Source organism: Alexandromys fortis, unplaced genomic scaffold (genome assembly GCF_014885135.2).
Source record: "Alexandromys fortis isolate MF-2015 unplaced genomic scaffold, M_Fortis_MF-2015_v1.1 scaffold_119, whole genome shotgun sequence".
Lineage (NCBI taxonomy): Eukaryota > Metazoa > Chordata > Mammalia > Rodentia > Cricetidae > Alexandromys > Alexandromys fortis.
In genome coordinates this window covers 1,504,688-1,527,258 of record NW_026067991.1, presented here as the reverse complement: position 1 = coordinate 1,527,258, position 22,571 = coordinate 1,504,688, and the positions used below count along the sequence as shown (strand labels likewise).

The 22,571-nt window shown below is 36.5% G+C and overlaps 1 protein-coding gene across 8 annotated transcripts in view; it reads right to left on the bottom strand.

Annotated features, from left to right (window-relative positions):
* The window catches only part of Dlg1 (discs large MAGUK scaffold protein 1), a 191,448-nt gene that overhangs the window by 14,022 nt on the left and 154,855 nt on the right, over positions 1-22,571 (bottom strand). For 3 of the 8 annotated variants that reach the window (XM_050159729.1, XM_050159734.1, XM_050159730.1), the window contains 5 exons: positions 18,678-18,777; positions 8,303-8,344; positions 6,056-6,106; positions 4,935-5,036; positions 4,522-4,694 (listed from right to left, as the gene is read on the bottom strand). In XM_050159729.1, coding sequence (XP_050015686.1) covers positions 4,522-4,694; positions 4,935-5,036; positions 6,056-6,106; positions 8,303-8,344; positions 18,678-18,777 — 468 coding nt within the window. Of the gene's footprint in view, positions 1-4,521; positions 4,695-4,934; positions 5,037-6,055; positions 6,107-8,302; positions 8,345-17,976; positions 18,011-18,677; positions 18,778-22,571 lie in introns of all 8 variants that reach the window. The other 5 variants (XM_050159733.1, XM_050159736.1, XM_050159737.1 and 2 more) reach the window with 2 other exon arrangements.

Below are 22,571 nucleotides of genomic sequence, written 5' to 3'. Positions count from 1 at the left end.
CTACAAATAATTCCAAAGGTCATTAATGAACTTCATTTCATAAAATGGCATGACCAACAGAAGGTGAAAAAAAAATCCTAGAACACCTGTTCAAACCTGTAAATCCTTACTACCACTATTGTTTAAAAAAAAAGTTATTTGTATTTCTGTTCATATCTGAATGGGCTCAAGGAGACCGGAAGAGAACAATGCATCCCCTGCAGCTGGAGGTATAAGAAGTAGTTGTAAACAATCTGATGTAGGTGCCAGGAACCAACTCAGGCACTCTGTGACAGCAGTATATACTCTTAACCACCGAGTTATCTCTTTAGCCCCTCACTTCCACAGTTCTGGTCTTCTAATTTTCATTACACGGCTAGAAAATACTATAGACTGCCATTTGAAAAATCCAATTATGGATTTATATAACTTTTCTGACAAATTTACTATCACAAAAGGCCGTTTACATTTTTTATTATAGATGTGTATTTCTAGCTACATAGAAAGTGAAAATTAAATAAATTTTATTGTGATATTTAAAATCAGGTCCTCATTATTATAAAGCACCTTGTAATTTAAAGGCTAGAGTTTATATTAGGAAATAATATTTTTGCTGTGTGGTGCTGACACACACCTTTAATCCCAGCACTTGGGAGGCAGAGGCATGTGGGTCTCTGTGAGTTCGAGGCCAACTTTATCTACAAACTGAGTTCCAGGACAGCTAGGACTGTAACACAGAGAAACCCTGTCTCAAAAAATCAAAAGTAACATTCTATTCAATGGGGGTATTTACAATAAAAACATTGTAAAAGACTCCAAACATAAAGTAAAAAAAATTATGTAGTCACAGTATTAATTTTTTTATTTATTATGTATATGGCTACATACATGCTTACACACCAGAAGAGAGCACCAGATCTCATTACAGATGGTTGTGAGCCACCATGTGGTTGCTGGGAATTGAACCTGGGTCCTCTGGAGGAGCAGCCAGTGCCTTTAACCTCTAAGACATCTCTCCAGCCCCCACAGTATTAAATTTTATTTATTTTTATGTGTATGTGCATGCGTGTAGGTCAGAAGTGGACATGACACCAGGTGTCTTCCCTAATTGCTCTGCACCTTACTTTTTTTTTTTTTTCACCCTTTCCTTTTTTTTTTTTTTTTTTTGGAGACAGGTCTTCCTGAACCTGAGGCTTGTCACTCTTTGGCTGGACTAGTTGCCAGTGATTTCTGGGGAGCTTCCTGTCCACACTTTCCAGGGCTGGGATTCCAGGGCACACCACATGCTCTATTTCATGTGGTGTTAGGGATCTGAGGTCAGGTGTTCATGTTTAAGTGGCTAGGACTTTGCTGACCGAGCCATCTCTCAGCCTTGTCTTAGGTCCCATGACACAATTAGTGGACAAGCTCAATGGACTATTTAGAAGTGGGGCCTAGTTGGAGGAAGTAGCTCACTGGAAGGAACTCTGAAGGGATTGATTTCTGGATATTTCTACTCTCTCCTCTTCTTGCTTCCTCACTATGGACTGAAACCTCTGAGACCATCACTAAAACAAAGGCTTCCTTCCCTGCTTTCTATCATGTGACAGAAAACTAACATGCTGACTCCACTCTCTTTACATTTACACATCTGTGTTTGTGTAAATCCCAGAAATAATATTACCCACAGATAGGGACGTTTATTATATGATCACAGTATAATTCTAGTTGGTCATTTAATGTACGTTATTGAATAAGCAATAGAAAGTTGCTGGTTGAGGTCCCAATTCATGATATGTATTGGATTTACTTACAATGTCTGAGTTGCCATCAGTCGGGCATAGTTCCCCAGCGCTTGTCATTCTAGATCTGGTATTTTATGAACTGTTTTGGGTGGTGCATGTATGTGTGAGCATGTGAATGTGGAGGGCAGAGGCCAAAGTCAGGTGTTTTAGCTCTCAACCTTACTTTTTTTTTTTTTTTAAATAAAGATGTATATTTATTATGACTAGAATATATAATATTCTCCTTGCATGTGTCCCTGAAGGCCAGAAGATGACACCAGATCTCATTACAGGTGGTTATGAGACACCATGTGGTTGGTGGCAATTGAACTCAGGACCTCTGGAAGAATAGTCAGCATTCTTAACCACTGAGCCATCTCTCCAGACCCACAACCTTACTTTTTAAGGTAAGTTTTCTCACTGAACCTGAGCTGTTTAGCCTCCACTACACTGGCTGGCCTGTGAGCTTTAGGGACCCGCCCAACTCCACCCTGGTCACTCTAACTTGCCTGGCTTTTACATAGATGCTGGAGAAGGGAATGTAGGTCCTACACTAACTAACAAGACCATACCCAATGAAGCATCTCTCTAACCCTGACCTTGGCATGTTAGGAGAGCAAAGATCCATTTCATAGGATATGCTTCGATTTGTCTCAGCCTGCCTCTTGACTATCAGAGGGCAAGTCACACACTTCTGGAAGGAATACCACTGATACGTGGTATCCATTTTTCCCATTTCTACTGACAAAGTGATCATATTTAAACTTCTGTCTGCTTAAAATTTCTCCATGGTAAAATTATCTTTGCCTTTGTAACTAGTAATTTCAGGGATGACACTTTCTTAGCATGTAAATAACCTTGTTTCTTCACTTATTGTGATATTTTAAGATAGATTTGGTAGTTTCTTAACTACCAAAAAGATAGATTTTGGTAGTTCTTGCTGAAATCATGACTACCATACAGTTTTCTTTCAGGAAGGATTTCCGACTTTGTCAGTCCTGGGCCTGGATCAGCAGCAGACAGTGATTGTGAGCACAGCTTCTCCTCCTCCATCTTTTCAGTCATGCATTGCTTATGCCTTCAAGGGCTACTTAATTTTTATTTAACCCTATGTTTTATAACCAGTTATTAATTTACTTTGACAATCCAATGTTAATTTTAAATTTCAAACTTATACAAAATGCTCAAACAAGTCACTCTGAACTTCTTTGATCCCTTATCCTACTTTGCCATCCTTTCCACCCTGCCTCCCCCTTTTTTAAAAATAAAAATACGTAGCCAGGCTGGCTGAGCTCGTGATCCTCCTGCTCCCACCTTCTCCAACAATCCCTATTGGTGTGAGCACCGCAAGCAGCTCTGCTTTCCCTTTGCTAGAAACTAATCTCATCAGGGTTTGATTAGTTCTTCCCATGTTTCACACAACTGAGTAAACTTGTTTCCTTATTTCTTCTTTTAAAATGTCAAAGCAAGCTAGGCATGGTGGAACACACCTTTAATCCCAGCACTCAGGGGGCAGAGGCAGGCAGATCTCTTTGAGTTTGAGGTCAGCCTGATCTACAGAGTGAGTTCCATGACAGGCCAGGGCTACACAGAGAAACCCTGACTTGAAAAACCAAAACCAAACAAACCAAATCAACCAACCAACTAACCAACCAACCAACCAACCCCAAAAGATAAAACAGACCCTTTTTCATGTTGCATATCAATTCATAGATACTTTTAAAAAATCATTTACTTACTCTAAAAAACTCCATTTCATGGATATTGCTGATTTCTAATCACTTTTTAATTTACTTATAGACATATTTTATTATAGACTTTTTTTTGCACATTAGTAGGGTTAAATGTGATAATCCATACATGTACTCAATTTGCACTCATCAAAAACAACTTTTTATCCACTCTTCTACTTTTTATCCATTTCCACCATCCCTATGGAATTAGTATTAGCCTGCCATTGTTGTTGTTGTTGTTCTTTTTTTTTCCTGTTTTGTTTTGAGACCAGGAATTACTAAACCACAGTTGTCACCAAACTCACCACAGTCCAGCCCAGCCTCAAGGTTTGACAATGCTGGATTGACCTTGAATTCATTGGACAGATTGACTCAGTCGTGGTATAGCATCCTTTTGACAAGAGTCAGTACATCATCTTGACTTTATTATAAAAACTGTTTTAATCTAACGTCAACATCTTATTAGAATATGTTAGAGAACATTTTAAAAAATTGTTGTTGCTAGGTACCTTTAATTCCAGTACTCGGGAGGCAGAGGCAGAGGCAGGTGGATCTCTGCCTCACTAATCCTGCAAGCTGGAGGCTAGTCTAGTCTACAGAGTTGAGTTCCAGGACAGCCAGGACTACAAAGAAACCCTGTCATGAAAAATAAAAGAAAAAGCAAAAGCAAACCAAACCACAACCCACAAAACTTGTTACATTGTTTTTAAATTTGTATGCTGTCTTTGAAGACTGAAGACTTTTTTGGCACCTAAGCTTAACATCTTACTCAAGGTGTGGTTCTTGTCCACACCTTGTGGACCTAGGCCTTCAGATAACCATCTCCTATTTTACAGATGCATGTGATCATTTTATTTGCAGATTTTGTCAGTCTTTTCTGGTATCTATTTTTCCAAGACACTCAAGATCATATTTTTACTTAGCTAAAGTGGTAACGTTAATAAGACATCAAGTCTATGTCATCTATCTTCTGTTTCTTAATTCAAATACAGTCAAAGTGTGCGTCCTCCTTAGAAACCACACCCCAGGGTGGCTTTGGTGCTCACCTTCTCTGCTACTGCTCGCACAGACTGGACACTCGTCCCATACAGGTGGTTGTTATACTGGCCAGCTTCAATGAACTTATGCTCCTGGATGTCTTTTTCCATCTGTTCCCTTGAAGTCACAAAATGATAATCTCTTCCATCCACCTCATAATCACGCTTTGGTCTAGTTGTATCTTCAATAAAAAAGAACTTGGGGAAGTGTTTCATATTTAAAAACAGAATAAATACATCTTTTACTTAATTCGTTGCTTTTAAAAAACTTTTATCACAATACTTTTAAATCTAAAAAAAGAGAAATAATATTGAGGATGAAGGAGTTTATTAACAGTTAACCATAACCCTTTAAAGCAGTTATATTTACTTTTACCAAACAGTGATACTAAATGTTAAAAGTTTTAATTTGGGTTACTCACGAGGGACACAGGATCCAAATTTGTCGGGAAATTCTGAGATTAAATCATCATTTACCCTGTCTTTCATGGGTCCCAGAATAATGACTGGCCGGGTATAATTGACTATAAAGATAAACACATGAAAAGGTATAAACACTTAGCAAATACAAATGTGTTTTATTTCAGCAGAGAAGAAAACCATTCTGAAGAATCTATTCTTTATTCTTTCTCTACATTATGTTCTTTTGTAAATAAATTGTTATTAAAATCTCTGAAGTCAATCAAGTCAAATTTAGCATCATAGTTCAATATATCACCAACATCTCATTTTAAACAGAAAACAAAGTACAGTGTTTTCCTGGTGGGTTCTGAAGTTAAGAACTAAGAAGGCAGAGCAGAGAAGACAGGAAGAACAAGAACAACTGAGTGTAGGAAGTGATGTGACGACAGTGATCTAGATGACTCAGCAGAGTACACAGTGGGTTGTGCTGACGAAGGAAGTCGGTGCTGAGCATCAGCCTAGTATTCTGGTTGGAGGAATTAGATATAGTGAGGAAGAGACAACATATGGAATAAAAAGGGCCTAGAAACTGCCTGGGTAAAGAGGATAAGAAACTATGAGTTTAAAAGCATCTCTGACAGTTTTAAAGTGCTACTGCAAGGGCAGTAATGCAATATTATACATATTAAAAAGAAGTGGCTTAGAAATATACCATCAGTAAAAACCAGTTAATATAAAATACTTTGGTTCTAATATTTTGTGTATTAAATAGTGCTTACTGAAATTCACAGAATTTTTCTACATATATAGTTTAAAAATAGCAAAATTACAATACATTTTTCCATCTGAAAAATCAGCACAGTCTGATTTTCCAAACTAAGAAGCATATTTAATTTCATTTTACATTAACTAATCAATTTATTATAACTAATTTTTGTGTATGTGACATGGTATGTGTATATGCAGGAGAGAGGATAACTTGTGGGAGTTGCTTATCTTTTTCCACCATGTTGTTTTTGGAAATTGAACTGAGGTCATCAGGTCTGGAAGCAAGCACTCTTGTCCACTTGTCCATCTCACTGGCCTTGAATATATACTTTTTAGTAAGGCTATATATACAACATGAACGAACTTCACAAACCTTCTTGTTGATTCACTGGCTCATACGATAAAACATATTCTTCTTGACCACCTACAGAGAGTGAAAGCAAGGGTAAGACAATATGAAGATAACTGATGCCAATGTGATCCTCCTCCACACAACTCACCTAGCTCTTTACACATAAGACACTAGAACTTTCTGAGAAGTGAACAGAGAATACAAAAGGTACTATATCATAAATTATCCAAGGCAAGATTTAGAACAAAAGCCATAAAGGTAAACCATAAAGGTAAGCTTAATAAATATAAGACAAAACATAAACGTACTAATCTTTCCATAACTTAATGTTACTATGTGCTTCCTTTATTTATAGGTCATCAAAACCATTAAAACCTTTACTTCTGGCTGGAGATTTAATTTACTGGAGGGCTGCCTGAGTTTGCTCCCCAGTACTACAAAAAGCAAACAAAACTGCCTCCGAATAACAACCTCCTCATACCAAACCCCCAAACCAACAAAAATTCCTTCCTCTGGTATATCACACATTTACTATAAATATATTCTATGGATATGGGACTGCTTGCCTAAAATCCCAGCACTAGAGTCTCAGCCTCAAAACAAAACAAAAATCAAAATAAGAAAAACCCAGTAAGCCAGAGAAAATACTGTTTTTGTTTCAATTGACTGTTTTTATCTAAAGCTATATTTTATTTTGAAAAACAGTATAATTTTGCTTTAATTACAAAAGCACTGCATCTGAAATTTAAGTTGAAGGAGCTTTGGAAATATAATAAATGAAAAAAAATCTAGCAGCTATGTGAACTCTGTGAATACCATGAAAATAATTAAAACTCTAGCCGTAAACACGTAAATAACAAAGACTCAGTGACTGAATGAAAGCAATGAAAACTGAATAATATATTTGGGAAATGTTCTCCTCATCAAGATTCTGTCACAACTAGGCTTCTTTGTGACTGGTTCATGTGAACGCATTACTCTATGTGTGCAGCTGATGGCCTTCTAATCTGTAACAGTGGCACACAGATCTGTGTTTGTTTGCTTCCAATCTTACTACTGCAGTATTTCACAACAGACACTCCATGAGCTGTTTTCTCTTTTTCTTTTTCTTTTTTCAATTACTGATATATCAATGCATGGTAGCACACAGATCTCTATGAATTTGAGGCTACTCTATGTAGAGAGTTCCAGGCTATCTAAGGCTACACTTAGTGAGAACCTGTCTCAAAAACCAAAACAAAACAAGTTACTGATGTAAAATATGGTTTACATACTACAAAACATGCAGTTGGATATTCCAAAACTTAGCAATTCATGCAAATGGTGAGAAAAGACAGTATATACTTTCATTTACCTCTTTTTAGTCTAGAAAAACCATTCAACTACTCTACAGTGAATTCTGGTTTTAAGTAAATAAAGAAATAGTTTTGCCATTCTTCTTTCTCAAATTACAAAGCTATTATGTAGAAAAAATATTCAATCAATGAATGAGGGTTAAAAGTATATATTGCCAACATGAACATCTGGGAGTGGTAAAGGGATTAACCTTTTGAGCAGCCATACTCATCTGTAATCAAGATTACTTTCATTTTAGACAGCAGTAAAAAAAAGTTAGAAAAACAATTTTAATTTTTAAGTTGTTACAATTGGTATCTACATACTCTCTGATTTCCATATTCCAATTTGTCTAAAAAAAATCCTTATTTATATAGCCCAATTAACATCAAGAGTATAACATTAAACATTAGGAAAGAAAACAGTATTACTTTTTGAGCAATGGTTGCACAGAATAAAAAGAAAATAAACTAACAATCATTTAGCATTACTAACAAACATCCTTTAAATGCTTATGTTAAAAATGAAATTACTAAAGAAAATAGGAAAATACATGTTCATTCCCTATTAGATATTTACTTTTTATAAGATACACACAAACCCACAGACTATGTATAGTATACATAAATTAAGTTGTTAAGTGGGTTCGTTTTCATTAAAACCTTGAAATTAACCTTTCTCTGTATGTACAGCTTGAGGACCCCTTACCCAAAATGCTTGCAACAAAAATTTTTTCCAATTTAGAGGTTTTTTTGCATTTAAAATATTTACACAGCCAATCCTGGCCAAGCAACTCTGAACTGAAAATTTTGAAGAATAGATGTTCTAAGATCTGAAACTTTCAGAGTATCATGCTGGTGCTAATGAGTGTGAGTTTTTGGTTAGGCATTGATTACTTCTTTTACAAAAGAATAAGTGACATGGAACACTTACGGTAACTACTTTCACTATCGCTGGCATTAGAAGTTACATGCTCTGAAATCGAAGGAAAATGAAAAGAAAAAGAAAACAGTGTCATTAATTTAAAAGTGGATAAAAGCAAATTATCAAAATTAAACAAGGTGGTATTGTAAATGTTGAGATATGAACCACATAAAATTTCCCATAAAAAAAAAACCACAGAATTTTTACGAAGCATTTTAGATTTTCCATGAAAAAGTTAAATTTTCAACTAAATTAACACAAATTAGCACAAGGAAATACCTGACGTAAAAGAAAATGCCTTACTCTCTAAATTTATGTTTATGAACAAAATTTTCAGTAAAAACCCAAGTAGAATACACAACAGATAAAATATAATCTTGAATTAGTTCTTAAATACCATACCATAAAATCCAAAAGGAGAAACTATATTTGGTACCATTTAGTTTAGGAAAAACCACCTAAGGGCAGAGAGAGGCCATTTCCTGATGGGGACAGGTCCTTTTGTCATTTACCACAGCCACCTGAAGCTGTGTAGATGACAACTGTCTCACAGGTAATGAGGAAGGGAATCTGAGATGTATCACTGTGTTTTAATAGGTAAGCATTCCTTAGCCACTGTCCTGTGACAAGAGACTACTCTCCAGAACAAGACAACTCCCCCAGCAAATAGTAAAAAGCCACCTAGCTTCCGCTCAAAAGCCGCCTCATTTCCTACTAGGTACTCATTGTTCAATAAGTATCTTTTTTTTTAATATTTATTTATTTATTATGTATACAATATTCTGTCTGTGTGTATGTCTGCAGGCCAGAAGAGGGCAGCAGACCTTATTACAGATGGTTGTGAGCCACCATGTGGTTGCCGGGAATTGAACTCAGGAACTTTGGAAGAGCAGGCAATGCTCTTAACCACCGAGCCATCTCTCCAGCCCCCTCAATAAGTATCTTTCCATCTATTTTCCTTGAATAAAAGACCAAAAATTTTATTTAGAAAACCAAACAACAGAAACTTTCAAGGACAGAGGGAAACCTAAATGTCTAATGCTAGGGAGAGAAGAACAAGAACATTTTAAGGACAAAAAAGTTTGAGGCCCAGGTCTGCTCAGGCACTTAAGCAGTTTTGCAGAAAGGAGAACAGTAGACCTGCATCAGAGTGTAAAACAAACCGCTGATTTTAAATTGCAAAGAAAAAGATCAATTCTCTCAAAAAACTGTGTGTCGAGGCCAGAGGTCAATACTGTCTTTTTCTCTGGATCTCCATCTTATTTTTGAGACTGTTTTTCATTAAATCTGGAGCTCACTGATTGGTCAAGACCTACACGTTCCAGGGATTCTCCCATATTCACTCCCAAGTGCTGGGATTATAGGTGCTAGCCTCTCACCTGGCACGATGAACCCAGACAGTAGACTGTCCCTTTAAGAGACAAGCTCTGCCCACTCCCAATCTCTCCCTCTAAATAAACTCTCCATACCCAAGCTCTCTCTGCATGGCATATTCTGTTTTTTTTTTTTTTTTTTTTTTTTTTTTTTTTTTTTTTTTTCCCACCCGCAGTGGGATCTGCCAGGGTCACTTGCCTTGTAATCTTTCATTAGTGCTGTGAACTAGACAGGCTCTCCCATTACCCCTCCTCTCCTAGGGCCTGTCCTCTGCTCTTCCAACAACTCACTAGGTCCAAGAGACACTGGACAGTTCCAGAGCATGGAAACAGTGAGGCAACCAGATATTCCAGGACATGGCCAGGGCCCCAGCTTTCTCAGGTAGGTGCCCCCAAGATTTCCATGGCTATAAAATCAACAGGAAGCAGTCTTGAGAACCCAGAGCCCCTGTTCCTGTACCACCTATTCTTTAATTTCCCACCTTTTTATGATAAGAGAAAGATGGGATTATGATTATGTTGGCCTTCCCTGCCACCTGGCAGGATTATTCCAGACAGTAGCCTGCCCCTTTAAGAGACAAATTCTACCATTCCCAATCCCACCCTCCTTCTGAAGAGGAAGCTTTCTGTCTCTCTCCTCCTCTTCCTTCTCTTTTCTTTCTCCCCACCTCTCCCTTCCTCCCCTCCACACTTGTCTTTAATAAAACCAGCATATTCTGTTTCTTGCCCTTGGTCCTGGTCTCCCAACAGCAATGGGGCCATCCAGGGTCACTCATGCCTCTTTCAACAGGCATGTGCTATTCCACTAGGCTTTTTGTTTTTTAAACATCAGGTCTCCATGCTTGTGTGACAAGCAGTTTGCTGACTGAGCCACCTCCCAGCCTTAATGTACAGACCTTTCTTAACCACAATTTACATTCCATTTATGTATGTATGTATGTATGTATGTTTGTTTGTTTGTTTGTTTGTTTATTGAAACAGGATTTCCCCTAGTTGAACCTGTCCTGGAATTTGCTCTGTAGCTAAAAATGGCCCTGAGCTCCTGATCCTCCTGCCTCAGCCTTCTAATTGCTGGAGTTAGAGGCATGAGCCCACCACTCTTAGTTTTTTTTTTTTTTTTTTTTTTTAAGGCCAGGTGTTGGGCACACACTTTATTATGTATACAGCATCCCACCTGCAGGACTGTAGAGGGCACCAGATCTCATGACAGATGGCTGTGAACCATCATGTGGATTCTGGGAATTGAACTTAGGACCCCTGGAAGAACAGTCAGTGCTCTTAACCTCTGAGCCATTTCTCCAGTCCCACAATTTCCATTTTAAACAAAGGATTTAAAGTTTTAAAAATAGAATTAGGAGAGGGAGAGTCTTTTTTTTCCCACTGGTATGGTCACCAAATAATCTCTCCATATCCATGCTCAAAGAAACGTAATACTCAAATACTCAGTGGGCTGCAAAAGGGAAGCAAACAGACATGAAAGAAAGAGACTTGTGGGAAGAAGAATGGTCCATTGGGACCAGAGAGGACGATGGGGTGAAAATAACTAAAATTTATATATGTATGACCCTGCTAGGGAATAAAACAGTAGAAATTATAATGACTTTTTCCTATAAGAAACTTCAGTAAAATAATTATGCCTAAATATTAGAAGTAGAATAAATTAAACATGACAAGTACACATTAAAAACAGGTAAAGTTTATATTAATTTTTCTTTTTCCATGTTCATGTGTTCATATACATGCTTTACATGTATGTGGTTCCGCCCATGTATGTGGCTGTGCATGCATGTGGAGGCCTGAAGTGGATGCTGACACTCATCCTCAGCAGCTCCTCACCTTGTTCATAGAGGCTGGTCTCTTCATTAAAGCTGGAGCTCAATGATACTGCTAGTCTGGCTGTACTGCTTTTTTTTTAAAAAAAATAATTATTTATTTATTATGTATACAATATTCTGTGTGTATGCCTGAAGGCCAGAAGAGGGCGCCAGACCTCTTTACAGATGGTTGTAAGCCACCATGTGGTTGCTGGGAATTAAACTCAAGACCTTTGGAAGAGCAGGCAATGCTCTTAACCACTGAGCCATCTTTCCAGCCCTGGCTGTACTGCTTGTTGTGGGCACCCTTGCCTTTGCCTTCAACATTTACATGGGACCTGGGGATTCGAACTTTGGTCCTTATAGCTGTAGAAGCAACTGTTCTAAACACTGAACTATCTTTTAAATCCCCTCCTATTTCTTTTTCATGTTACTACATGGACCTCAACACAATCATTGAAATTCTTCAATGATATTCAATTTAATTTATAAATTATAATTTACCTGTTAAACATTTCAGTTTGCTTTAAACTGCTTTAAAATAACCTTAATAATGCTAAATGTCCTAGTTTATATCACACTTTTTACCTATCCTATTTTTTAAAAAAATTGTTACAAGAGGAATGCCACATTAAAAACCAAAAACTTCTGAAGCCTGTCTAAGGACTGGCATTACAATCTTTAATCTCTAAGTTGTGAAAGAAAGAAAAATTAGTTATCTGCAGGCCAAGAATAAGTGGGTATGTAATAGACAATGTGATTAATGTTGAGCTGGAAGTTACGAAGTAGGGTATAACAGAAGACAGGGTTTACTGTTCTACTCTTCAATCTGATATACTATAGAATAAAAAGTTATGATTCTTTTTTACTTCACCTACTCACCTTGAACTCTTTAAAACTCCCAAAGGTATACTATAATAAACTTTGTGTGTTCTCATATTTTCTGTGCTTAGTTCCTCTATAATAAAACTTCGCAGCCAGGCGGTGGTGGCGCACGCCTTTAATCCCAGCACTCGGGAGGCAGAGGCTGGCGGATCCCTGTGAGTTTGAGGCCAGCCTGGTCTACAAGAGCTAGTTCCAGGACAGGAACCAAAAGCTACAAAGAAACCCTGTCTCGAAAATCAAAAAAAACAAAACAAAACAAACCCTTTGCTATTCTGAGCGTAGGCTTTGGACTAGGATAATCACTTGGTATTGCTTGAGAACTAACAAGAAAAGTAAAGCGCCCCTCCTCTAAAATAATCTGTTGGGGATGGGGCTGCTGCTCAGTAATACAACATTTGCTGAGCATGGATGAAGAAGCACCCGGCCCAAGCCCTAGCTCTGCCAACATAAAAACAAAACAAAACCTTGAACATAATTTGCCCAAGAAAGTTAGAAAGCTAATACACAGATTACAAGGTATTTAAATTTACTTACAACATAACAAAACCAGACATGCCAAGCAGAGACAAGGATATAAGGAGCCAGAATCATCAACTGGGGGTAGGATTATGAGTAAAAACAATCTGGAAAATTATTTTTCAGCACAGTGATCCCTAAGTATCTACCAAAGGTTGTTCCAGGACTCCAGAGGTAAGAGAATGAGGATGTGAATTGTGCCTTTCATAAAACTTGTAGGATCTGCATGTACTTCCCACTCTCTCCTTTCCTTCCAAGACAGGGCCTCATGTAATCCAGGCTGTCCTATAATAGGTAGCTAAGTCTGTCCTTGAACTTCTCACATAGCCTCTAACCTCCCAAATGCTGGGAATATATGCAGAGTGACACAGTCGCCTCCCATATACTTTAATCCATTTTTGATTCTACAATACTCAATACAGTGTAAATATGCCTAAACTGTATCGTTCAGCGAATGAGAAGGAAATTAAAGCCAATTCAATTTACATCACTGGAGGCTGTGAAGTCAATAACAGTAAATACAAGTGCTATAGAAAGACTTGAGGATTTGTGAAATGCAGGAAGCTGCAGGAGGAGGATGTCATTTCAATGCATTTAGTGCAGTGCCTTGAGTATGTGGCAAATTCAAGATTTATGCTTTGCAGATATTTGGATTCTTCTCCCCAAATATTCTGTTGTGAAATATTATTGTAACTAAAGGTATTGACATTTGTTTATGATGATTTGTTTAAACGATGTAAAGGTGTGTTGCTCTGCTTACCTAAGGCACCTGATTGGTCTAATAAAAAGCTGAATGGCCAATAGTTAGGCAAAAGAGAGATAGGTGGGGCTGGTGGGTTAGAAAATAAGTAGAAGGAGGAGGTGAGATGCCAGGGGCCAGCCATCCAGGTAGCAGCTGTCAGCCAGCCGGATAGAGCAGACATATAGAACAAGAGGTAAAAAGACCCAAGGCAAAATGTGGATGAAGAGAAACGGGTTAAATTAAGAACTACCAAGAAATGAGCCTAAACTAGGGCTGAACATTCATAATTAAAAAGTGTGTCTGGGAGCTGGTAGGAGGCCCAGACAAAGCCTGCTTTATTTGGGCACCAAAATGCTGTTTTACCTTAGTCCCAGTAGCTGTGCTTTAAACTACAAGGGGATGGACTGCTCAGGCCGCAGTCTAGGGGAGCTCTGTTACTGCAGCTAAAGGTAGTTCTAACTAAATCTTTATAGTTCTAATAAAACTTGAGATTCAAAGGCTAAGGTGAAAACCTGTGAGCTCAGAGAGTTAAAGACTAGCAACTGCCTAACTTTCTTTCTTAGCTGGCACCTCTGGAAGCCACTTTCTTCCACAATGCCCCAAATAAAAATCCCACTCTAAGCTCCTCCCTGCTACTTCCTGTCACCTAGCTGCTAACCTGCCTCTCTGAGCCCAGGTTAATCTTTATTTAACTAACACAACACAACACATCTTTACAGAGTTAAACAGCTACAGTATAAACAAATATAACAATCCTTGTATAGCTAAATGTTCCACAACAATTTTCAATCTTCAGTTTGCTCAATTCTTAGATAAGGAAACTATGCATATGGAGAACCAATTCTGTAAAGCTAAACAAATGTATACGTATGACCCAATAATTTCTCCCTCTTCTATATTATTTCCCTGAAAGGCATTTATCTGAGTATCAAAAGACATGGATAAGAATATTTCAGAGAGTCAAGCACGTTCTGTTTGCATATCTGAAGTGTGTAGCTTCATTTTTATTTTGTTGTGAGCATTTTCCATGCCATCTGTATGTAGACCAGGTTGCTCTCAGGCTTGTGATGCTCTTGTTGTGTCTTCTCAGGGCATGAATGACATGGTTCTTAACATAATTTTCAATTGTCATATAATACTATAAATACAGATAGATCATATTTCATTAACCATTTCCAAATTAAGACAGGATGGCTTCAACCTATATTCTTTTTGTTGTTACTTTTAAATAATGATAAAATTTATCTCCATCTCCAATTATATCCTGAAGATAATCTCCTTGAAAGGGATTTAATGTGCCAAAAGAGAAAAGTTTTGAGAAAGACTATATTAATTTATATTTGTAATCACAGTGCTTTAAAAGGCTACTCTATAGAACTAATTCCATCATGGATTGTGTCTTCAGGCAATGGGTAAAGGTGTCATTTTGTATATGTTGATTACTGGGGAAATAGTATTTTTACATATGCTTGCTGTATCTGCTCATCTTTTGAGTTCTGCTGTGCTAGGAGCTGCACTTGTGGCCTATCTCAAAGGGCCATAAATTAAGAATGTGGTCTTCAGCTTGGTATAATCAGAAGGTGTAGACACTTAGTAAGTGCAGCCTACTGTGCAGATTTAGGTCACTGAGGGCACTCCAAGAGGGTAGTAGGACACTAATGTTTCTGGGCTTTTTCTGTCCTTGCTGGAACCATGAGATGAACAGTTTACGACACCACACACATTCTTCAATGATGTGCTATCTTGCCACATGCATCCCAAGCTACAGGGCCAAGTGATCACTGACTGCAGCTTCCAAACTGAGTCAAAATGGACATCTGTCTTTATACGCCAATTATCTTAGGCTTTTGTTAGTAACAGAAAGCCAACACACTTGTCTCATCCCTTGTCTAGTTTTCTAGTGGACAGCCTGTTTCTTGATTCATAAAAAACCTTCACTTGATGCAAATAGAGCCTTCAAGTCTAGGCTGAGCCTTTTAATACATGAAGAAAGCATTCCCTAAGTTTTCTCTCCTCCTTCCCTTCTCCTCTGCCTTCCTTTCTCCCTTGCCTCTCTATTTTTAAGATGCCTGGTAGGAACGATGATTTCAAATTTAACCACGTTTTACCTGTCTTCTCAAACGTTTCCTTCCTGACAGGGTGTGTTTTTTTATTCTCTGAAAATGTTACACTGCCAATCACAAGCAATACTACTTGACATCTTATTTGTAACAAAAGTAGTAAAACTAAGTCTGGTTTTGGCACTTGAGTGCTGTGCACAACTCTGTTTATATCAGCTTTTGGAACAAGAAGAAACTAGACAGACACAAGAAACCTATGTGGCTAGCCGAGGTGCTTTATAAAACTGAAAACTGTGAAAACAGAAAGTGAGTGTGTTCTAGACAGGGAGAAGTCCTTTCTGAAACTGTGTTAGGACTTCAATCATCTATTGTCTACTGAGTTACATCTCCTTTAGTCTTATTTTGGTGTATTTTGAACTTTAGCATATAATGAAGTCATAAGTATCCTTCTTCGAGTATTTTCTCTATAGTAACCATCAGCCTATAATGCTTTATGTGTTTATTTTATGCGATAATCTCCTTCATACTCAGTTTTAGAGTTCTACTGGTATTTTTCTATCGCCTTCAATAGTTTCTGAATAAAACCGTGACCTTTAGGTTGCCAAGTTAATAAATTCTTTCAATTCCTGTGAAATGAAGCAGATACATGTAATTCGATGAATGTTAACACTGTGTAGAAAGTTAAATCTTTCATCAAGTGACACTGCCTGATAATCAGTTATTTTTCTCTTAAGAAATTTCAGTTCCCAATTAGAGAGAGACACAGGGTGAGGTACTAAGCATATACAACAGCATAAAGTGTGGGAGCCATAATCATACACATCAGTGTCAGTGGGAGCTCAGTTCCATTTAAGGAGTATTTTCATAGGTCTGTGGTGCTTCAAGGAGATTCAAAAATTCCAAGTTGATCCATATAACCTCTAAAATGTATCAGCCTCAAAATATATCCTAGAGCATCAGTAATCTGTGGAGCTATTTTCCAGTTACTGAAAGTTTTCATTGGCAAAATGTTCTAAAACGTAAAGAAGCTGCCACTAATGACTGGAAATCCTTGGTGCCACCAAATTATATTTTTTAATTAAAAAAATTTTATTCAATATATTCTGATGTTTTCCCCTACCTCAACTCCTCTCATATCACCTCCCTACTAACCCAACTAAGAAGACATATGCAAACATGAGAAAGAGCAAAGGACGCCCAGAGTGAAGTAGGCCTGGCAGAAGTTCTTCACATATAAAGTACTCTCTTCTGCCTAGTGTAGACCCAACTCATTAAGATCAAAGTGAAAGTAAATCACTGAAGTGAAAAATCCATCACTAAAACTGTAAAATTTAATATTTAATGATGTAGTTCTTGGAAGGCTAACTAGTTAATTATCAATAAAACTACAAGTTTTTAAAATGGCTAATAATTCAAATGAAATGAACAATTAAAAAAAATTAGCTTGAATGATTATTTCCATGAGTCATGATCACCTAAATTTAACTTAGTAGTATTAGGTGACTTTTCATACTTCAACAATTTGAAAACACCTAATTTAAAACTATAACTCCCTTTGTAGACCAGTGATGGGATTACACTCACAAAGCTAGTGATGGGATTACAGGCATATGTCACATGCTTATTCAAACATGGAGTTCCTTCTATATATTAGAATCAGCTAATCTTTATATGATGACCAATTAGTAGATAGAAAGTTAAGAGCAGCAACAAGAACTAGAAGAAGAACAACAACAACAAATCAAAGTAAACAACCTGGTTAAGGGAGGAACATCAGTTATAATATATTCTATATCGCTTCTTATAGTCTTAAGAAAGGAAACTACTCAATTTTCCCCTAGACTGCTACTTGAACTTGATGTCTATTTCACATTAAAACAGGGTTCTCTAACATATTACTGTAGTGATTTAAACTTGTTTTAAAAAGGAAGACCCAAAGCTCCAAAGGTGTACATGTCAATATCCTATTAAAATGGGCACGTGGTACTATTTAAAAAAGTGTTTAAAATGTCTACAGTCAAAAATTTTCTAGCAAAGGTAACTACCAGAAAAATTATAAAACTCAAATGTAACCGAGTTTTTCAAGTAGTATGTTAAAAAGGGAACACAAGAAAACAACAAAAATTGTATTCTAGAAATAAAAATCCCAAGCATGTTACAAACATGGACAGTCTAAAAGCCATCTAAAGCACATACCTCCTCATGCCGGAAAGGCACACTACTATCAATCTCAAAATGTCCCTAAGTAAGGAAGGAGGTTAAAAAATAACTTGGGAGTGTTTCGGTCACTTACTCAGGCCTTTTGATCCCATGTCGTCAGGGATCTCCTGTAGAGAGTAGTCCCCAGAGAGCAAGCAATAAAAGACAATCAAAAAGAATAGTTGTCAGTGATGCATAGAATTGGTGCTACAATAAGAGACAGTTCCAAGACCATTACAGGTACACACATCTTATGAAGACTGGTTTTAGATTTTTCAAAGTTTAGAATGAGTTACTAAATGATACCTACAAAAAGAATAAAACCTGGAGCTTAGCAGTTGATTAGAATAGAAAGGCAAAATTTTAGGTCATTTGATGTTTTACAAGTAAAATTTACATTATCCATATTTATGGTATTAAGATAAAATGGAACAATTCCAGATGATCTAGTATCAGAAACTGGCAGTACTATACCTATAAATCAGAAATTACATTTTTTTTCTCAGAAATATTTTAATGTGTGTCAAGTGCTTTTTATATGAGCCCTTACTTCAAAGAGTTATATTTATTTTATATGTAAGCTATAAACAGATAACTTAAAACATTGTTCAACAATTTCTAGGTACCAGAAAAGACTGGCATACAAATTAATTTGTGTGTATTAAATTTCTCCTGCTTGAGACAATCAGTAACCTGTTGCAGCTCTTGAAACTGTCTCCATGGTAACAACCAACTGCAGGGCAGCAGGTCCCTCTACATTCTATTTTCAGTTGACCAATGGATCCACATACTTACGGTCAGCATCACTTGTTTCCTGCTCACTCTGGTCCTTGTTCTTGTAGAAGGGGAATTTTCGGGAAAAGAGGTTCTTTTTACGCTTGTCATTGAATGACTGCTGAAGAAGAGAGGGAGGGGCAAAACAAAGGGGGTGTCTACTTCTGTGTGCACAAAGGCCCAGCCTAGCAGCTATGGAAGCTGACTCCTGTGACCACAGTGTGCAGCCAGCATGAATTTTACACTGATCACATAAAAAAATGAATTTCTGATTTTGTATAAGGTCCTATAATTCTAATGTTTTGGAAGTGGTAAATAAGAAAATTTTAGAGCACATTCAATTTTATCTTAAAGAATAAATGCTACTTGACAAAAAAAGCAAAGAGTCAATCAGATTACTATTATAGTATAAACCAAACTAATATTTATTAGTTAATATTTATATATTTTCCAAAGATAATTCCCATGTAGAATAATAGGTATGTGATACCAAGTTATTTTTAATGTTATATTGCTGCTCAATTATCTTTCATGTATTAGGTAGCAATCCTGATTTTACTTTGTCCTAATTACGCTTTTTCTTTTATGCCTTTATTTGTGGCTCAATAAATTAACACAATAGCCACTATTAACAAAGCAAACCTAAATAATTATGAGGACGTACCTAACAATAAATTTTTTTTTGAAGAGAAAAAGGTAACTTAAGTATGAACTCTGTGACATACAAATGGAAAGAACATTTATGCAGTCACTAATCTAAGGTTGTGAAGCATGAGGATGATGATGTTTATTAAAGAGGAAGCGCTGGCTGTACATTCTTCTGTTACAGGCTTTCTAAGGAGAAATGACCTTACCTACCAGTGACATGAAAACAATTATCTGGAGTGGGGAAGATATAAAAAAGTAATTTTTGGGGGGAGAGGGGCAGTGCTAGGGATTGAGCCCAGGTCTTCTTATACGTGGTAGACAAATGCTTTACCATTAAGTCATACCACTAGCCCAAAGAGAGAAACCTTGCTTTGATTTTCCAAGTTGATCAGTGTCATAAGATGCTGCAACATATAGAAGTCTTGTGCCATTGGCAATCCACTTCTCAGGGCTTCAATTACCTGTGGTCAACTTGGTTTGAAAATATTAAGTGGACTATTTTAGAAATGAATAATTCTCAAGCTTTATACTGCATCTTGATATGAATATCAGGATGAAATCTGACATTCTATCCTGCTCCAACCTACCCCGGATGTGAATTGTCATTGTGTCCAGTGCATCTATTCTGTATAACTAACTGACTCATAGTGATTTGGTAGCCATCTTTGTTATCAGATTGACTTCTTGGTATCAATGTGTTTATGTTCAAGTGAACATTTTTTGTAATACACCAAAGCACAAGAGTAGCAATAATGGCAATTCTATTATATTATATTGGCATAGCTCTTATCAATCTCATATTGTGCCTAATGTATAAATTATACTTGTTATAGAGCTGTATCTCCAAGAGAAACCCAGGATATATGAGTCTTGGTTCCATCCACAGCCTCAGGAATCCACTGCAGTCTTGAAATGTATCTTTCACAAGTAAGTGGAGCCATTACTGCATATCGTTTTGAAGCATACTGACACCAATCTGTATTGCATGTCCTTGTTTATAAGCATGTGGTGCAAACAATTAAGGAAGTAGCCTTTAGTTCTAATTCTATAACTCAAGTTTTAGTTTGAAAATAATCATTATAAATTAAGTTAGATAAGTAAATCCATAAGCTAAGCAAATTATCTTAAAATCTGAAAGTTCTAAGGAACTAGAAAGAAGAGAACTCTTAAGAAGAAGCTAAAAATGCGGCTGTGGAGGACTGCGGGAAATCTGGTTGGCAGCTATTTTATAAACCGTCAAGTAGCATTATATGATTTAAAAAACCCGCTTAAGTCTAAATTTTAGAAAGGAGAAAATTTAAGTTTTAGCAGAGAAAAAATGTTAATCTTTTACCTAAGAATCATTGGCTTGAATTTATGTTTTCTGATAAAATTGATGATTTAAAAAAGGTTATTTACCCTGTTTACTGCATAAACAGTGGTCAGAGTCAGTTTCCTAAGCACATAACCAAAGAAACATGAAGTTTAAAATGTTTTGATTTTTGTTATCTTTGCAGTTAGCCAAAATGAGATATCACAAGGACATCATAATACAGGACAGGAAGAAATATGTGTTAGTTAAGAAATGTATTAATTATACTAACTTAATATCATCCAGGTGAAGAATTTATTAGAAGTGCAAATTAAAGTAGCATAAGCAAACAATTAAGTGTATGGAAAATACAAAACCGAAGAGACATGTTACCTTCAGTTTTTCTGTATTTTCAATAAAAATAAGAAATCTTTAATTTCTTAATATCATTGATGTCATGTTGTAAGAGTGCAATAAACATAAGAAACGATACAATGCCACAAACTCCCGATACATATATTCCGCACATAGATATATAATTTTTGTATGTAGCATTTAAAAAAATAGCTAAATGAGTGTTAAAAATGTTAATGAGGAACTGAAATGTTAAAGGTTTGCAATGAAAAAAAGTTTAGAGATCAGCATGTAAGGAGAGGGAAAGGAGGAACAGAAAACACTACAGGAGGAAGTGCAGTTCTGTATCAATGGCAAGCGTATTTTTACCCCACTCAGTACCATGCATACTTCTGGTGCTGTGTTAGAACACAGTGACTGTGTACAAAGTCGGTTACAGTCAACAAACAAGACTAAGATTTAAATGTCGTTAATTAAGTTAACTTTTTACAGAATGAAAGGAAAGTTAAAACATGCAACCTCTTTTTCAATTCATTGATGGTTTACTGTACTGACTTATTTTTAAGTACACATATAAAACAAGTACAGAAAACACAGTTGTTTAATATCCTATTTACTTGGGATTTTTCTTCTAATAAAAATTTCTCACTTATATATTACTTTAGGTTACAAGTTGTAATTGTTCTTTTGTCTGAAAACTTCACGTTGATTTTACAGAAATTTATCACTTTCAAAAACTGAATTATATAATTTATTCAGATTTAATTTCTTTAAAATATTAAAGCTTTAAACACTGGGTGCTTAGTGACATAAGATGTACAGTCATGAGGGTGTACAGAGAATAAATGTATTTGCTGATTTAGCTTTTACATTTATTTAAAGTATAATGAAAGCGTATAAAATTTTGCTTTAGATTAAAAAACCTGAAATCCCAATCATTATGAAAAGCATTTCAGTACAGCATGTGTAAATGTTCTTCCTTCAGTTTACTTAAGGACATTTTGCTGCACGGGATTACGGGTAGTTAGGAATTGCATATATATTATAACTGAAATCTGTACTATCTTTATCATCTATCAACATCTTATATTTTCAAATTCAAGCACATTTAAAGTAAATGAAAATAAACACCTAAAATATGCAAGAAACGTGATATATTTTTGCCATCTAAACAACTTCTTTTGACTTTATTACCTTCAAATATAGCTTCATGTTGATCCTAACATCAAAAAACAAGGATCCTAGTAAGAAATTAATTATGGGATGAAGGGGGATACAGATTAAATACCTCTCTCCATGACTTCAACTTCTAACTTGTAAACTTACACTGTGACTTAAATTAACACCCCCGCCCCCACACACATCCCTTTAATGACAGGGTCTCAATTTGTACACAGGGATGTTCTGAAATTAACTATGTAGAACAGGTTGGCCTCAAACTCACAGAAATCGCCTACCTGCTTCTGCCTCCTGACTGCTGGGTTTAAAGGTGTGTGCCACCATGCCCGGTAGGTAATAACATTTAATGGGAGCATAGTATAGAAGAATCATTAAACTAGCTGTCCTGGAATAGCTGAAGCACAAGCACGTCTGTTGCCTATTTGCTTCTCTCTATGTCGTGG